Raw genomic sequence first — 17,092 nt, forward strand, 5'->3', positions numbered from 1 at the left:
GGTCGCTGGCAGGAGGAATAAGCGTGTTTAGATACTTCCCTCTCACCCCTGCCTCTTGATTCTCCAGTCCTGCAGTTAGATCCCATTGCTCTCCCTGTTGCCCTGGTAACCAGCTCAGCAAGAAGAAACTCAAGCTCAGCGAAGCCCCCAGGTTCTTTGACCTCCCAGCCTGCCTCTCAGTGGGCAGAAAGAAGGCAACTGTTAGGGGCAGACAGATCAGTCTTAGGTAGTCCTGCTGTATCCCCTTCCAGAAGTCCATGGACTGGGTGCTTAAACTTTTTGCCCCCCTTCTCACAGGTGTTAATCACACCGCCCTCTCTCCTTGTTTCTTCCATCATAGAGTGTAGGTGCCTTGACAACCATCTTCCCCACGAGGTCAGCACGTGGGCCTTATGAGAGACTCAGAACAGCAAAGGACTTAGAATCCCAAAGTTGTCTCCCAGCATCAGTAGCCCACTTAAGTTGGGTTGTCCCTCTAGGGCAGTAATTCTCAATCCTGGCTACACAAATCACTTGGGGATCCTTTAAAAAAAAATACCATAAACCTTGGCCCTACCTCAGAGATCTGATTTAATTAATTTGAGGTGTGGCCGGGGCAACAGTATTTTTTAAAAGTTCCTTGGATTACCATGTGCAATTGGGGCGAGAACCACTGCTGTTCTAGGAGCGCCGTAACTTGATGCTGGTTTTCCTCTCTGATTCAAGGTCTTGAACTTAGTCTATGCCTGATATCCTTGAGTAATTGGAGGGTGCTGGGGTCCTGTTCCCCAATTCCAATTTCCAGGAGTCTCTTTGACCCTTGTATTTGCAGCCCCCACACACTCCACACTCCCCAATTCTTCCCCCTTCCTAAATGACAATCCCAAATCCTGCCCAGAGAGGACGTTACCAAGGCAACCAGCTTAATCTGGTAACTGTGGCATGTGCTGGGAGTGGAGCCCTCCTCTCTTCTTACTCAGTTCATGAAATGCCTGGGGAGCTCCAAGCCACTCCAGCCAGCTTCCCCTGTTGACCCCAGGGATAATAGGGTATCCAATGAAGAGAGTATCAGGAAACTGATACTTGGATCTCTAGCTTCTCAGCTAAAATTGTGCTCTCTCCTTTTTTACTGTTCCTTTTTGCAAATCCACAAACAGATGGGTGTGCAAAGCTTTAATTCTGCGAACACATGCTCTTGTACACATCGGACCAGATAAGCACACACGGTGACACGTGTAGTACACACCCTGTTCAGTTCTACCACCACTCCCAGGCTTTCGCATTCCTGTCTCTGCCTGGCCCATGCACAGTAAACAGAGGTGGGGCATTGTCCAAGGAGCCTCAACCCATATGTTGCCTGGTGCCACTCCCCCACCTTGTTACTTTAACCTTGACGTGCTTACCCTGAGCATGTCTCCATACCCGCCTCTACCTGGGACAGTCTATCCTTAGCGACAGAATGCTTTGGGCATAGGCATCAGAAATAAGGATTATCTGGAGTGCATATTCGGTACCACTTCCCCACTCCATGGCGATGTCACCTCTGGAGGGTCTCTCTATGCCTCATGGTGTTGGTTGGCAGTTCTAGAGCTTGTCACCCATCTCCAGGGCTCTGCTTCGTCCTGCTGCCAGTAGGTGAAAGTGCCCTTGTGCTCCTGGTCTCGCTCTCCCTCTGCCTACCATCTCTTCTCCTCACCCTAATTAGACTTGCCACAACCTGCTGCTCTCTGCTTGGCTCCTACCTGCCTGCCAGTACCTGCCTCTCACAGGCCAGGCCATCACCATCTATTGCGCCCTACCAGAAAGGGCAGATGGGTGGTGCCCCCCCTTCCCCCTCCCCCCTTCCAATGCCAGTTCACTCGAGGCCTACCCAGCCCTTTTTACAGAAGGAAGATAAAGACCACATACTCCACTGAGTATGGCAACAGAGGGCACAGTCGAGATCGAGAGTGATGGACACCCAATCAGCAATTTTTGTAGGCCTCCCTCACTTGAATACAGGCAGGTCCATCAAGGTGTGCAGCCTGATTTTTTGCAGTGATACCAAGAGTCCTCCTAAGCCTCGAGCCAGGAAGCTCCCTCTCCACTGGTAAATGGCTCCCTCACCCTTGCCTTTAATGTCTGCGTCTACTCCGAACCCAATCCATTCAGCCCCTTACTGTTTCTCTCACGGTCAGCCCCAGCGCCCAAGTTCAAGCCTCGCGCGGCCCAAGTGGGCGGGCCCCTGAAGGGTAGGGGCGGGGACTGGGCGGGGACTGGAGGAGGGGGTGCGGTCTCAGTTCTGCCACCTTCCCCCCGGCCAGGAGCGCAGCCGCCGACGCCGCCGCCGCCGCGTCCTCACAGCCTTGCGCTCCGCCCGCTGTCTCTGCCGCCGCAGCCCGGCCCAGGAGCGCAGAGCCTTTGGGCACCGGCCCCGCAGCCTGCCCACCCTTCGGGCCGCGTGCGCTGCAGCCGGCATGGGGGGCCACTGAGAGCCGGCACTCCTTCCCTCTGGTACCTCCCCCGGCCACTGGCCACTGGACTCCGGCCAGCGAGCCTCGGGCACCTCTGGCCCCTAGTCCGGAGCCTGGCACGGCCCTCAGCTCTGCCCCTCCGGCTCTGAGCATCGTGTCCCCGCCCCCCCCGCCCGTGCCTGGGACACCTGGGTCCCCCGGCGGCCCTGAGGAGAGGGGCGGGGGGGGGGTATGAAGCCGCTGGAGAAATTTCTGAAGAAGCAGACGTCGCAGCTGGCGGGGCGAACGGTGGCGGGAGGTCCCGGCGGGGGTCCGGGGAGCTGCGGCGGGCCTGGAGGGGGTGGGGGACCTGGCGGGGGCGGCGGTCCAGCCGGGGGACCGCGGCCGCTGCAGCGGCGTCAGAGCGTGTCTCGCCTGCTGCTCCCAGCTTTCCTCCGGGAGCCCCCCGCCGAGCCGGGGCTGGAGCCGCCCCCAGAGGAGGACGGAGGAGAGCCGGCGGGGGTCGCGGAAGAGCTCGGCAGCGGGGGCCCCTGTTGGCTGCAGCTGGAGGAGGTCCCGGGGCCCGGGCCGCTCGGGGGAGGGGGACCCCTGCGCTCCCCTTCCTCTTACTCCTCAGACGAGCTGTCCCCCGGCGAGCCTCTGACTCCTCCACCCTGGGCCCCTCTGGGCGCCCCCGAGCGGCCGGAGCATCTTCTGAACTGGGTTCTGGAGCGGCTGGCTGGAGGGGCCACCAGGGACAGCGCCGCTTCAGGTAAGGAGTGGGCTGGCTCATCCATCCCGGAATAGGGTTTGCCCCATCCCCCACCCGGTCCTCTTGCTTGCCCTTGGACAGTGATGGTGGCGCCTTGCGGGAGCCTTGGTGTGGGGTTGAGTGGTCAATTGAAGTGGGGTAGGGGCCTATGGGAAGGACAGAGCTTTCTGCAGCAGAGAAGTGGCAGTGCCACCTTCCTCTGCATAGCAGCCTCAACCACGCCTGGAGAAGAAGCTGAACCCCTTTTCCTCATTGAGCCTCCCTTCGTCTCCCCTGGACATTTCATCCTGACCCTGTGGGTCCCCGGTGTTGACTACCTCCTTCTGTGGCTGAGAATTACAGCTTGACACACTAAGATGGAAGCTGCCCAGACCAGTCAGTGCAGCCCTCTAGAGGTGGCCAAGCCCCAAAAGACCTTATAGGAGTCCCGGGTTCTCTTTAGAAGGCCCAGAGCAGAGGGCTGGCCCACTCGGAGGGGCAGCGCCAGACAGGCACACAGTGGCCCAAGCCGCCTTTAGGCTCTGGCAAAGGGATGCATTGTCCCTAGCAGCTTGGAAGGGGGCAGGGGGGCATGTGTGGAGGGAGGCATTCTAGTTTGGGGTGGATTCAAAGGTGTCTGGTGGCTGGGCAGAACTCAGGCCCTGCAGCATTCAGGGGGGTCCAAACCTCTCCAGCTCCCGCCCTTCCGGTGGCAGGCCTCAGCACAGGGCCTCTTTAAAAATAACCACACCCTGAGAGGCTTATTCCCTAAATGATGAAGCTATTTTGCCACTCCCCACCAGCACCCCTGCTAAGGAGATTTTGAGGAAACTGAGGCCCCAGATTGCTGGTTAGCGGCTGAAGTAAAAGATCCAAGGGTCTTCAGGGCTAGTTGTCAGCATTTCACTAACACCCAGTGGGGTCTGAGGATTGGGAGCCCAGGCTGAGGGCTTACAGATGTGAGTTTCACACATTGCTCCCAGACCTTTGCAGGGAGCCCTAACCCAGGTGTGCAGAATGGGGCTCCACTCCCCTAGATTTTTCTCAAGACCCAGGTACTCTCCTTGGCTCAGGTTGCAGTTGCCCTGGGGAGCTGACACCTTTTGGATTTAATTAGAAAAATATCAGACACACACAGCTCTCTTAACCATAACTTCCCGCCTACAGCACACACACTGTGTCTCTATGACACATTCCCTGGGGAGGCTGTGCATTGGACCAGGGCCTGCCTAGGAAGAGACAGGCACCAAGCTGTAGCCCCTATGGCACCATTTCCCCCACTCTGCCCCATGGTCCTCTTCCTTTGCTCTGTTTATCTTTCCTGTGAGATAAAGAGTAGAGGGAAGGTTTGGGGACATCCCTAGTCCTCATCCCCATCCCTGGGGCTGAGGATCAGGGCTGGAGGGGCTCTCTGACTCACTTTAAAGACTGGGCAGAGAGAAAAAGGGAGAAACTGTCTTTCTCCTTTTGCCAGGGCCTGGTGCCACAGATGCTGCTCAGTGTCCCCTGAGGAAGGACTCTTGAACTGTCACTGTATTAGCTGGACTGGCAGGCTGGATCTCCAGAGTAACTGGTTTGGGGGAACCCCAAAGCAGTTCCAGAATAGATGAGAATCAAGCTTAACCTGCCACTCTATTCTCCAATATATTCTTAAGCTATCTCAGTTCCCTCCCAGGGTGTGTGGGCAGAGGAGACTTGCACAAGCTACCCCAAACAAGCCAAAGTAGCCCCCCGCTGCCCACTGTACTTCACTCCGACACTCTGCTTGCCTCAAGCACAGTGAGAAAAGAACAGAAACGCAGGAGTCAGGGTTCTTACTCCAGCTCCAGGCAAGTTCCTCTCAGCTCTGGGCCTTGGTTTCTCATTTGTGAAATGAAATCATTGAAGTTGAGGATCTCATGTTGATTCACCCGCTCCATTTTCATGGCTAGAATTGGAGGCCAGGGGATGGTGACCCAAGGGCCATCAGAAGCCTTGGGGCAGTACCTGGGGACCTGGCCCTAACCTGTTCTGATGAGGACACCTGGCTCCCTCCCCATGCCCTGCCTGTCTGTGTGTGCCAGGCGGCCCTGCCTGTCTGTGTGTGCCAGGCTGCCTTGCCCCACCCCAGGGCTGGCTGCAAGTCAGGGCGACCTTGTACCTGGCTGACTGGCTGAGCCAGGCCCAGATGGGGGTGTGGAGGGGGAAAGGGTGGTGTGAGGAGCCACTCCCCTCCACCCTTGCATCATTAACTCTTCCATCCCTGGGCAGCTGGAGGACACAAGCTTTCTATTTAAAGGCTTTGGGATCAAAGAGATGGCAGTCGTCCCTCTCCCTTTTAATGGGGCTGGTTCTCACCTGCCTAGTTGGAACTCAAAACTCTTAGGTAGGGAGTGGGGAGGGGAGGAGGGACATACACACACATACATACACACACAAACACACACTGCCGCTGACCCTACCTGTGCTTAGTTCTCTTGGCCTAGAGACACTTGTAGAGACTACCTCTCTTCCCCGCCCCGCCCCCACCAGACAGATCTCAAGCTTGGCGTATTAAATGACCCCCTACCCACGCACACTGGCGAGAAGTGGGCGTGGCAATCGGAGGGCGCCCCCTCCTTCCCTCCAGCTGCCTCGGCAGCTGCCAACCCCACCCCCGCAGCGGCTGCCCAGAACCTTCACGTGTGTGTGTGTGTGTGTGTGTGTGTGTGTGTGTGTGTATGTATGTATGGTGGGGCATGTGCAGAGCATGACTGGGCAGGTGGCTGAGGCTCCAGCCCAGCTAAAGAGAATTTGCCCTCGAGGCAAGAGAGGGGGAGTGGTGAGCGTCCAGCCAGGTCCTGGAAGTGCCCTTCTGACATCAGTGGTGGCGACTGCTCTTCCAGATACCCTGCTGGATGACATCGTCCTCACTCATTCGCTCTTCCTTCCCACGGAGAAATTTCTGCAGGAGCTGCACCAGTAATATCCTTTTGTGAAGCTTGCGAAAGGGAAGGTCAGGAGGGAGCCACTCCCTGCATCCCACATGCCATGGGATGTGAGGGGCTAAGCTCTTCCCAAGAAAGCACACCTGGGTTTCAATCCCAGTTTCTTCACTCACCAACTGTGTAACTTCGGGAAGATCACCTGACCTCCTGGGGCCTCAGTTTCCCCTTCTGTAAAACGGGGCTAAACAGTACCTGCCCCTGTGGCTGTTGTGGAGACCATTCTAGCAGCAGAGGTAGGAGTGCTTGGAGACTGCAGAGCCCTGTATGGATGTAAGGTGTTATTATTCTATTAAGAGCGCCTGTCTCCCCACTGAATTATTGCTCTAAACATCCGGTTGCCCAGCGAGTTATTACAGGGTCTGATGTAAACATCAGGTCGTGGCTGTGCTTTCATAGGGTCACTAGAGACAAGTCACTGACTGGGCTATTCATAGGGCCTCTCACCGAGTTATTCTAGGACCCAATTGTAAATGGCAGGCCAGTGAGTAGAATATCATAGGTTCTCTTTGAAACACCAGGCCTTACACGGAGAGATGGTCAGGTGTGTGGTTAGCACCATTGGCCTTTATCAGCCTGCTGTGAGCTCTGGGCTGTGGGCTGATCAGGGGTTGGGTGGGTCCAGGCAGAGTAGCTTCTAGTGAATTTCTTCAAGTGAAATTCAAACAGGCAAGAGCTGCATGTGGTCAAGTGGGTGCCATCCCTACCTATTCTGGCAAAAACCTGGGCTGGGGCATGAGGGGTCCTGGTTCCAGGGAACTTCAGAGCCTCTTTCTGTCTGGCCCCAAACCTAGAGAATTTTTGGGGGTGGCCTTGGCTCCCCTTGCAAAGCCTTGCCTTCCATACCCCTTCCCAGTGTCCTCAAGTCTGCCTGCGGGGCTTTTTCTTAACTTAGGGGTCAGCTTTGTTTGGGCAGGAGGCATGGAAGGCCCTGAGGGGCTGGGCCGGAAGCAGGCCTGTCTAGCCATGCTCCTTCATTTCTTGGACACCTACCAGGGGCTGCTGCAGGAGGAAGAGGGGGCTGGCCGCATCATCAAGGTGGGCCTGGGATGAGAAGGTGGGTGACCAGGCTGTTTGCTCTGGAAGGGGCCCTTTTGAAGGAACCATACTTCTCAAGCTGGGTGCCTGGAAGTAAAGAGGCCAGCAAGTCCTAGCTTATAGGATTCTTCTGTGCTTGAAGGCATGGAGGCCCTGCCCTGCCTTTGCAGAGAGTGATGCTGGGATGAGACCCTTGCCCTCACCTTCTTTCTCCTTGTCTCTGCAGGACCTGTACCTGCTGATTATGAAGGATGAGTCCCTTTACCAGGACCTCCGAGAGGACACACTGAGGCTGCACCAGCTTGTGGAAACAGTGGAGCTAAAGTGAGGGGAATGGGCTTGGGGAGGGGCCAGGAACGAAGTCCTCCTTGTTCCTCAGTTAGAGGGCTGGGTGCCTCTGGCCTTTGGACTCCAAGATGTCTTGATTTCAGTCCCTTTCTCTTACTGGAGAGGAGCACAAAGCATCATCTCCAGACATTTTGGGGGTCCATTCTCCCATCCACTTATTTGTCAGTCCAGTGGTGTACTGATAAATATTGAACAGCCAGCACTTCAGGAAAAAGAGCCCTGACTTGTAGCTTTTGCTGATTCCCATGGTGTAAATTCGGAGAAGGCAATGGCACCCCACTCCAATACTTTTGCCTGGAAAATCCCACGGACGGAAGAGCCTGGTAGGCTGCAGTCCATGGGGTGGCTGCAGTCCATGGGGTGGCTGCAGTCCATGGGGTCGCTACAGTCCGACATGACTGAGCGACTTCACTTTCACTTTTCACTTTTCATGCATTGGAGAAGGAAATGGCAACCCACTCCAGTGTTCTTGCCTGGAGAATCCCAGGGATGGGGAAGCCTGGTGGGCTGCCGTCTATGGGGTCGCACAGAGTCGGACACGGCTGAAGCGACTTAGCAGCAGTAGCAGCAGCATGGTGTAAATTCTCTCACCATGGTTTATTTCAAGCTCCCAACGTGACGTCATTGAATGTGAAGTTGGGAGGAGATGTGTGGTAGCAGGTCATTATGTAGTATCTTCACCATACAAATCCAACAGACGCAAATAACCTGAAGAGCACAGAGAAGAACACGGTGAAACAATTAGGAAATGACTTTTTTTGTATTATAATAATTTGGCTATAAGTTTATAAAACATATATATGTTTATATACAAATATCTATTATAATTAATTTTTTAATGGCTGTGTTTAAAACCAGTTGGCAAAATTTTCCAAATTTTAACAGTCTGCCTTCACGAGCCATTGTGAGCTGACTTCAAGACACCACTGTGTCCATCTGTCCATCTTTTCAGCCCTTTCAGTTTCTCCATTCCACTGTCATAACCCTCATTTAGGCTTCAGTATCTCTCACTTGGATTATGGCTGCAGCCTCTGATCCAGGCCTTTAGCTTATGGTTTTGTGTCTTTCTTATGCTGATGCCAGAGAGATCTTTCAAACTTGACAACCTTGTGCTTCTGTTCCCAAAATATCCATGCCCCTCCCCCAACAGCATCCTAGCCCCTCTCTGTCTGCCTTCTGCTGATCCTTCCCTCCACATCTCCCACATCCCCCCTTACGCATGACACTCCCTATACACCCACCAATTCCATGAACACCTGTGTGTTCTCAACTTCCTGCTATCACTTATATGGTCCACCCCAGAGTGCCCTCCTCCCACCCCCTTCTCTTCCTGTTGCCCTTCAAGGTCCAGGTCAAATGCCATCTTCTTAGTGAAAGCATCTTTTGGCGGTAGCTGTCCCCTCCTCCCTCCCTGTACCAACAAAACTCTTCTTGTGCCTTTATTATATCATCTAACACCTGTCTGGTGTGAGAAGTAGCTGTACGCAAGTCTGTCTCCCTCCCAGACTGTGAAGTTTTTGTCAGTAAAATTCAGCAAACAGCTGATGACCTACACCTGCCATGTACCAGGCAGGGTGCTAGGCCTGGAGGTTGAAAATAAAATTCAGTCAGCTCTCAATCTTGTAGAAGAGATAAGACACGAAGGTAAACACATATTAGCCCAATGTCCTACAGCCACTGAGACAAAAAGGTGACCTCTGCTGGTGGGTGGGATGGATAGAGAAGAATTCAGGGAGGAGGTGGCATTTGATTCGGTCATTCGGACAGCCATCCCAATGCTGGCCATGGTCCTGTTTTCTGACCTCCTTCACCACTCTCTGAACCTGATGCTGGGGCATCCTTGACCCGGTTCTGACATCCCTGCTTGATGCTACCTGCCTGGCATGCAAGATGCCTGGCCGGGCTCTCTGATGCCCAGCGGTGTCCACACCAGGATCCCGGAGGAGAGCCAGCCACCCAGCAAGCAGGTGAAGCCACTCTTCCGCCACTTCCGTCGGATAGACTCCTGTCTGCAGACCCGCGTGGCTTTCCGGGGTTCTGATGAGAGTGAGTGTTCTGGGGGCTCTGAGGGGTCTCCGGATCACCGGCGACCTCTATGGGGTTTCCTTCTGTCTCAGAACCAGTCCTTTTTACAACATCTTTTTCAGAGGCCAGCCCATTTAAGATTGCAGTGGGGTGGGGAACAGAGGTGCTCAGGAGGGGGCTGTGCCGATGCTGCCATTCTGCCCACTGGTGAAAAGCCACTTCCGGTCTCTGTCTAGTCTTCTGCCGGGTCTACATGCCTGATCACTCTTACGTGACCATACGCAGCCGCCTCTCAGCATCTGTGCAGGACATCCTGGGCTCTGTGACGGAGAAGTTGCAGTACTCAGAGGAGCCTGCGGGGCGTGAGGATTCCCTCATCCTGGTTGCTGTGGCCTCCTCAGGAGGTGAGGGTCAGAAGGAGCTGGGCTGGTCTGGGGGCGGCGGGGCGGCGGGGGAGTGGTGGGACAAGGAGAGAAACTCACAAGCCCAATGCCCCGGGGCAGAAGTAACAGCTGAATTCTAGGCCCTGGCTGCTACTCTAAGTGTGGTCCTAGGACCAGCCACAGGAGCATCACCTGGGAGCTTGCTAAAAAGTGTCTCAGCCCCTACCCCAGACCTGCAGAGTCAGAATGTGTGTTTTAATAAGATCCCCAGGTGATATCTATGCACATTAAAGTTGGGGACACACTGGTCCAGGACACTTGGATGCTGCTCTGGGTGCTTGCCCCTTACTCATCTAGGGATCTGGTCCTCTAACCTCCTCAAGCATCTACAGATGCTACATTTTTGAGACCAAAGACACAGGATGGGCCTCCAATCCCAGTGCTGCTGCTGCTAAATCGCTTCAGTCGTGTCCGACTCTGTGCGACCCCATGAATGGCAGCCCACCAGGCCCTGCCATCCCTGGGATTCTCCAGGCAAGAACACTGGAGTGGGTTGCCATTTCCTTCTCCAATGCATGAAAGTGAAAAGTGAAAGTGAAGTCGTTCGGTCGTATCCAACTCCCAGCGACCCCATGGACTCCTCTGTCCATGGGATTTTCCAGGCAAGAGTACTGGAGTGGGGTGCCATTGTTTTCTCTGCCAATCCCAGTAGGAAGGCAAAAATCCCTGCAGTGTAGTTATAGCCTTATTTTTCCTCTAAGACAGAAAAAAAATCCTGTTTTCTCAGTGTCACTGGGATGATAAAATAAGAGAAGAGCTAAAAAGAATGTTGGGAGTCAAAAGGAGGTTGTAAATGCAAGACAACCCATTTTTTGAAAACTGTCGTTTAAATACAGCATAGGCCAGTGATGACAAGTCCCGTTAGTCTAGAGTACATCTGTGCAGGGTTGGGAGCGTCGGGATGGGGCAGTGGCTGGGGGATGCAAGGGTGCAGGGGTCGATGCTAAGGCAAAGCAGCTCATTCTCCTGCAGAGAAGGTCCTTCTCCAGCCTACTGAAGACTGTGTCTTCACCACACTGGGCATCAACAGCCACCTGTTTGCTTGCACCCGAGACAGCTTTGAGGCCCTGGTAAGAACTCCCTCATAAGCCTTGGCTGGTAGCGGAGGCTGAGAGGGGCTGGGGCAGAAATTCACAAGCCTAGCCCCTGTGCCGCTGCCTGCCCCACCAGGTGCCCCTTCCTGAGGAAATCCAGGTGTCCCCTGGAGACACGGAGATCCATCGCGGGGAGCCTGAGGACGTGGCCAACCACCTTACCGCCTTCCACTGGGAGCTGTTCCGCTGTGTGCACGAGGTGGGGACTGAGGCTGCAGCTGGGTTGGGGGCCTGCAGAGAGGCAGCGCTCTGGGCTGAAAGTTCTGGTTAGGACGCTCCGCGCCCTTGCAGCATGCCCTGGGGCAATGTGCCGCCAGAACCTCTCTAAGCCTTTGTCCCCGTATCTGGGGAAAAAAGAAGAAAGAGAGGACCATCCCCCGCCCCCCATCAGGGTGGTTCAGGATCCAAGTGGCGCTTATACAGAACCTGACCCACAGTTAGTATTTGTAAAATATTCACTATTAAAGAAAAGGCAGCGACAGTAATGTCGATCAGATGGTTCAAGCGCCTGGCAGCGTGTAAGCTTTCGGTAGATGGTAGAGTATTATTAATGTTGGTTGTTTCCCCTCCCCCTCGTTGCATCCTGTCCTGTCCCCGCTTTTTCTATTTTCCACCCCTCCCGCCCCCGCCCTCCTGCCTGTCCTGGCTCCCCGCCTCCCACTGTCATCTCCCCGCCCCCCGCCCCCATCCCACGCCCTGGCGGCCCCTCCGCCGCTGCGGCTTCAGCTGGAGTTCGTGGACTACGTGTTCCACGGGGAGCGCGGCCGCCGGGAGACGGCCAACCTCGAGCTGCTGCTGCAGCGCTGCAGCGAGGTTACCCACTGGGTGGCCACCGAGGTGCTGCTCTGCGAGGCCCCGGGCAAGCGCGCGCAGCTGCTCAAGAAGTTCATCAAGATCGCGGCCATGTGAGTGCGGCCGGCAGCGGAGGGGAAGCCCTGGCCTCCCGCCCCTCACTGACCCCGCCTCCCCGCCCGCTCACCCCGCCTCCCGCCGGCTGATCCCGGCCTCTCGCTCCCGCAGCTGCAAGCAGAACCAGGATCTGCTGTCCTTCTACGCCGTGGTCATGGGGCTGGACAACGCCGCCGTCAGCCGCCTGAGGCTCACCTGGGAGGTGAGATGACCGCCTCCTCGCCTCCCACCTGGGCCGGCCCACCTCGGGGATCTTGGCCTCCACACACAGTCTTGACATCCCTGGGCTCACCCCAGAGATCTTTCCCGGGACGGCTGCTCGCCTCTGGGGAGCTTTTGTGAGAACTGGAAGGAGGTGCCCTCTTCTGGCGAACACAGCTCCGGGGCACCGGGCAGGGCTGAAGGGCCGGGTACCTGTGCAAATCAGTGAAGGCGAATCCGCGCCTGACCGCGGGGTGGTGGGTGGGGGTCAGGCAGCCCGGCCCAGGTCTCAGAATGGGCTCTGGGATTTCAGCCCGCACCCAGGGAGGCTTTGTGCGTGGCTCAGGCATCAGCAGTGTCCTCCATTTCGCCAGAAGAGATCATTCCTCTGGGCTGCTGCCAGCGCTCCAGACCTAGCCCAAGGCTGGGTCTACTTTCCCACCCCGTAGGCTTCCCAGCCCCTTGCCAGGCACTCCGGCCCTTTCCCACTCTAACACCTGGGGATTAGTAAGGAGGGCCCATGAAACCCAAGGAGCTCCAGAATCTGACATCTCCTTCCTTCAACCTGCAGAAGCTGCCAGGGAAATTCAAGAACTTGTTCCGCAAATTTGAGAACCTGACGGTGAGTGGCTTTGGCTCTTTTATCTGCCACTGGACTGGCTCCCCAGAGACTCAGTGCCCGCAAACCTTTCACCTCCAGCTTCCCTTTCAAGGTTTTCTGTGTCTGGGAGCCCCCTTTCCCACCCCTCTCCTCCAGCCCACCACCCTGGGAGGGAAGCTGGGAGGGTTGTGGCTTTGTTTTCCCCAGAGAAGAGGATACAGCAGTGAAGTCCCCACTTAGACACCCAAGCACACCCATGTCTGTTTGGAGATATTTGTAGGGAAGGGGCTGGGGGAGGGGGAGGGGGACAACTTTGGGGTACACTGGGCCTATTTGTCACTTTTTCCCTCTGCTGTGGAACCCTAGGACCCCTGCAGGAACCACAAAAGCTACCGGGAAGTGATCTCCAAGATGAAACCCCCTGTGATTCCTTTCGTGCCTCTGATCCTCAAAGGTGAGAGTCGCTTCCAAGCTATGTTCCTCTCCACATGTTCCATGCCCCTTTCAGACCCTCAATCCCCTCTCAATTCAGCTCTGTGTGTGGCCACATAGAGAGAAGCCCCCAGGTTGAATGTGGTTTAGGGGAAGGGAAGGGCCCTTTGGACCTCCTCTCCCTTTTTTTTTTTAACTTTTATTTGCATTTGTGTGTGTGTGATCTATTCTCCAGCCATACGTTTTTATTTCTTCAGTTTCTTCTGGGATGTCTTTTTCTTCTGTGCAGCCTCCTCTCTGGTTCAGGAACAGTCTGTTCTTTTTCAATAAGGATCATCTCCATGTGGCAGGGAGGGCTCACATATGGGTTGATCTGACCATGAGCTCTGTAAGACCCGCCAGCATCTTGGAGGCTTTGTTCACTGGGGTGTGCTCAGTGACCAGGGAATCTACCTCTCCGCCCTCAAGTTCAGCATTACTCTCTGCATTTTTGAGCATGTGCAGTAAAAATTCAGTACTCTTTGCACCACCAACCCTGAGTCCAGCCCCACTGTTTGGTTACCGGCTCCACCACTGTAACGACTGGATGGCACGCGTTGCTTCTGTAAAGGGATATCCTTCAGATACTTGGTGACTTTTTGGATATGTAGTCCCCTTAGTGGCCTGGGCAGTTTCTCGAGTATTCTTAAAGTGAACACAAAGATTTGAACCTCTTGATTTGCATGATTTTCTGGGGTCAAGTGAACAGCGAACCGGTTTTACAGGTCTCCTCAGGTCGCTTCCAGGAAAAGTGGATCTCCCCCTCTAACCCCTTTGCTTCTCTCCCCATCCCTAGACCTGACTTTCCTGCACGAGGGAAGTAAGACCCTGGTAGATGGCTTGGTGAACATTGAGAAGCTGGTGAGTGACACTGCCAACCCTAGTCCCATGAGTGGGGCACCTGGTACCCTCCCTCGCTCTTGGCACACACACGCCTGAAGACAGCACCTTTCCTCATGGTGCCCAGCTTGCCTGGCAGACTCCTGACTGTCTCTCTGGTGGTGTCACTGTGGCAACCTGCCCATGAGTGGCAAAACTGACAGGCAGCTTGGGGCGGGGGGAGCTCTGCCTCTCCCTAACCTGGCCCTCTGCCACACCCTTCTTTGGTCCAGTGGAGGAGGGGGAGCCTTGGGAGGGGAGCACCTTTCTGGGCCCTTTTTGGGACTCAGTTCTTGTCATCTCCCAGCATTCAGTGGCCGAAAAAGTGAGGACAGTCCGCAAATACCGGAGCCAGCCCCTTTGTGAGTACTCGGGGTTTTGAGGGCGTTACAGGTGGAGGTTTGACAGAGCAGGAGGGTTTCTGGGAGACTCCCGCGCTCCAGTGTTTATTTCCTTAAACGTCTCATTTCTCCATTCTCTCCCGGCCTTCCCGGGGACCCTCCTGCCCACCAACCACCCCAGTCCACACCCTTCCTTCCCTTGGGCTGGTTGTGTGCAGGGGAAGAAGGACACCCTGACCGCCTGCCTCCCTGTCCTCGCATCCCCAGGCCTTGATATGGAGGCCTCCCCACATCACCTGCAGACCAAGGCCTACGTGCGCCAGTTCCAGGTCATCGACAACCAGAACCTCCTCTTCGAGCTCTCCTACAAGCTGGAGGCCAACAGTCAGTGAGAACTGAGGTTCTGCTTGGCCCCTCACCAGGGTCCTTGGGCACCTGGCACTCAAGCACTTTGCACGACTCCCTGCCCACATCTGACAGCTTTCTTCTGGAGCCACTTCCTGCCCCACGGGAAGGAGTTGGGTGGACTGAGCCCTGGACTCATAAGCCTGTTCTTCCTGCTGAAGTCCTCTCCCCCGTGCTCCTTCAAGCCCGAGCCACCCTCTGCTGGTTCCTGCCCTCTCAGGGGAAGCAGTGGGCAGAGAGCTCCTTCCCTGGCCCCTCCCATCCAGGTCTGTTCCGGAGATGGAGTTTCCCATCTCCTCTACCCAAGCAGGCAGGAAGGCTTTGCCCACCCCCCTCCCCATCTCATCTCACAGAGCAGAGCTGTGGGAGGGGTTGGCAGCCTTCCTCTCCACCACCTGCCTGGCTTCTCCCTGACTTCTTCCTGGTGAGGGCTGGGACCCCTAGATGCACCCCCAGATATGATATTGCCCTTGTGTCTGTCTGCGTGCGTGCGTGCGTGCGTGTGTGTGTTTGCACATGCGCGTGTGGCCCCTTTGCAGGAGTAGCACTGCATCTGGCATTTGAGGGAAGGTGCTGTGTGTCCTGGGGAGGGGGTCCTTCTGTTTGGTGCTACCCTTGTCTGCTCCTGGGATAGTACGGGGTGCTTTCCCCACCCCCACCACTCCCTGCCCAGCTCCTCCGCTGCCCTGCACACCCAGGCTTGTGGCTGAAGCTGCTCCGGAGGGCAGGGAGCAGCAGCAGACAGGAGGGTTACCATCAGCCCTTACGGGTCTCCCACTCAGACCTCCTAAAGTTCCCTGGGTGGGCTCTGATGAGAGGGTAAAAGATGCTCAGGGAAACACAGGCCTAAGCTGCCTACAGGACCCCCCCCCCCACATTGCAGTGGGGTGAGACGTGGTAGCAGGAGTCAGGGTTGATTTCTGCCCATCCTCCTGATTTTAGGGTGTCTCACTGCTAAGAAGGGCGTTATCATCTCCCTTTGGCCCTTCTGCAAGGATGCCAGCACGTGGTCTCATCCTCCTCCCTGTCTTGACTCCCCCCTTGGTCCTTCCCATCGGAGCTGGGTGGGCTGGACCCCTGTACTTGGGTCAAGGCAGCCGCTCCCTGCTCCCCGACATGGGGCAGGGAACGGCAGAGACTGGAAAAGCGAAACTGGGCCCTGGCGATGCCTCTCTTACCTCTCAGTCTCCCCTCCCTCTCCCATCAGGGGCCTCCAGGGCTGAGGGTGCAAGACTCCCGGCAGCTACGGGGTGAGGTTTCCTGGCGCAGCCTCACCCTCCTTTCTGGCACCACCTCTTTCCCTTCCGAAGAGGCAGCAGCAGCCCCAGCCAAAGAAGCTGCTGCTCCTGCTCTGAGAGTGTATATATTTTTTACCAAAAGCTCGGGAATTGTAAATTTATTTTTTAAAACACACGGAGGGAAAGAGCCTTGTATCATATGTAAACAGTGTATCATAGGTTACGTTGTACAGTCCCTTTTATACTGCGGTCTGTCTTGTTCCTGCCGCAAAAATATGTCTATAGACTCCCCACCCCACCACATCCACAGGCACTGTGTCCCACCCCCTCCATCCCTAGAGACAGTGACCTCTGTCTGTCCACTCTTCCCTGCTACTGCTGATGTGCGCTTCTGTCCCTGCAGCCACCCTTCCTCCCGACACCTCTCAGCAGCCTTGTCACTCCAGCGCTCACAGTCCTCACCAAACCCTGGGCCCCCCCTGGTCCAGTCTCGGCTGCTGCCCACCTCTGGCCTTGACCCCTGCCCTGCTGCCTCCCACGGGCCTCCCAGACCCCTTCCCATGCCCCATAGCTCTACCAGAGTGAAGCGTGTGTGCTGTACAGGCTCGGTTGTCATTGCAGAAACCTGCTGGAGTCAAAGCCGATAAAAGTCTATGAATCCACCCTCCTGCTGTTCTCCATTCTGTTTCTTTGAGGCTGGGGAAGGGCCAAAAGGGGAGAGAGGGAATCCATCTATCAGGACTCTGGGCTGGGCTGTTCTGGAGTGACTGAAAAACTTGGGTGAGAGGGAAAGATGCTAGCCTCGGGAGTCACGCCGCCTAGTGCCTGGGACTTGCAAGAATGAATGTTTTAGCTGTTCCGTGTTCCAGGCGTGCCATGGATATGCGATCTTGGTTAATTCTAACACTGTGAGGTGGAGGATGGAAGCTGACAGTCCCAGCAAAGTGTCTAAGTTACAGGGTGAGTGAGGTGGC

At 55.8% G+C, this 17,092-nt stretch overlaps 1 protein-coding gene across 3 annotated transcripts; it reads left to right on the forward strand.

Moving 5' to 3' along the window:
- Positions 1-2,643: 2,643 nt before the first annotated feature.
- Positions 2,644-16,785, forward strand: RAPGEFL1 (Rap guanine nucleotide exchange factor like 1). 3 transcript variants are annotated; one of them, XM_027517836.1, is made up of 15 exons: positions 2,644-3,183; positions 6,027-6,105; positions 7,028-7,163; positions 7,390-7,487; positions 9,445-9,557; positions 9,773-9,940; positions 10,937-11,049; positions 11,150-11,272; positions 11,800-11,978; positions 12,094-12,184; positions 12,755-12,805; positions 13,151-13,238; positions 14,052-14,116; positions 14,442-14,496; positions 14,657-16,785. In XM_027517836.1, the coding sequence occupies exons 1-15, from the start codon at positions 2,664-2,666 to the stop codon at positions 14,710-14,712; spliced, it is 1,935 nt and encodes a 644-aa protein (XP_027373637.1). In that variant the 5' UTR covers positions 2,644-2,663; the 3' UTR covers positions 14,713-16,785. The 3 variants fall into 3 exon arrangements, with proteins under 3 accessions (XP_027373637.1, XP_027373634.1, XP_027373635.1); XM_027517833.1 differs by having other exon boundaries at positions 14,743-16,785; XM_027517834.1 differs by having other exon boundaries at positions 10,952-11,049; positions 14,743-16,785.
- The last annotated feature ends 307 nt before the right edge of the window (positions 16,786-17,092 follow it).

This window comes from Bos indicus x Bos taurus, chromosome 19, assembly GCF_003369695.1.
Source record: "Bos indicus x Bos taurus breed Angus x Brahman F1 hybrid chromosome 19, Bos_hybrid_MaternalHap_v2.0, whole genome shotgun sequence".
NCBI lineage: Eukaryota > Metazoa > Chordata > Mammalia > Artiodactyla > Bovidae > Bos > Bos indicus x Bos taurus.

What these genes read in the sequence shown, in the direction of transcription:
- RAPGEFL1 (XM_027517833.1), top strand. Translation starts at nt 2,664, where the DNA reads ATGAAGCCGCTGGAGAAATTTCTGAAGAAGCAGACGTCGCAGCTGGCG. An exon ending in GGGCTGGCCGCATCATCAAG is followed by an intron (nt 7,164 to 7,389) that starts GTGGGCCTGGGA and finishes TTGTCTCTGCAG; the next exon opens with GACCTGTACCTGCTGATTAT. An exon ending in ATACCGGAGCCAGCCCCTTT is followed by an intron (nt 14,497 to 14,742) that starts GTGAGTACTCGG and finishes TCGCATCCCCAG; the next exon opens with GCCTTGATATGGAGGCCTCC.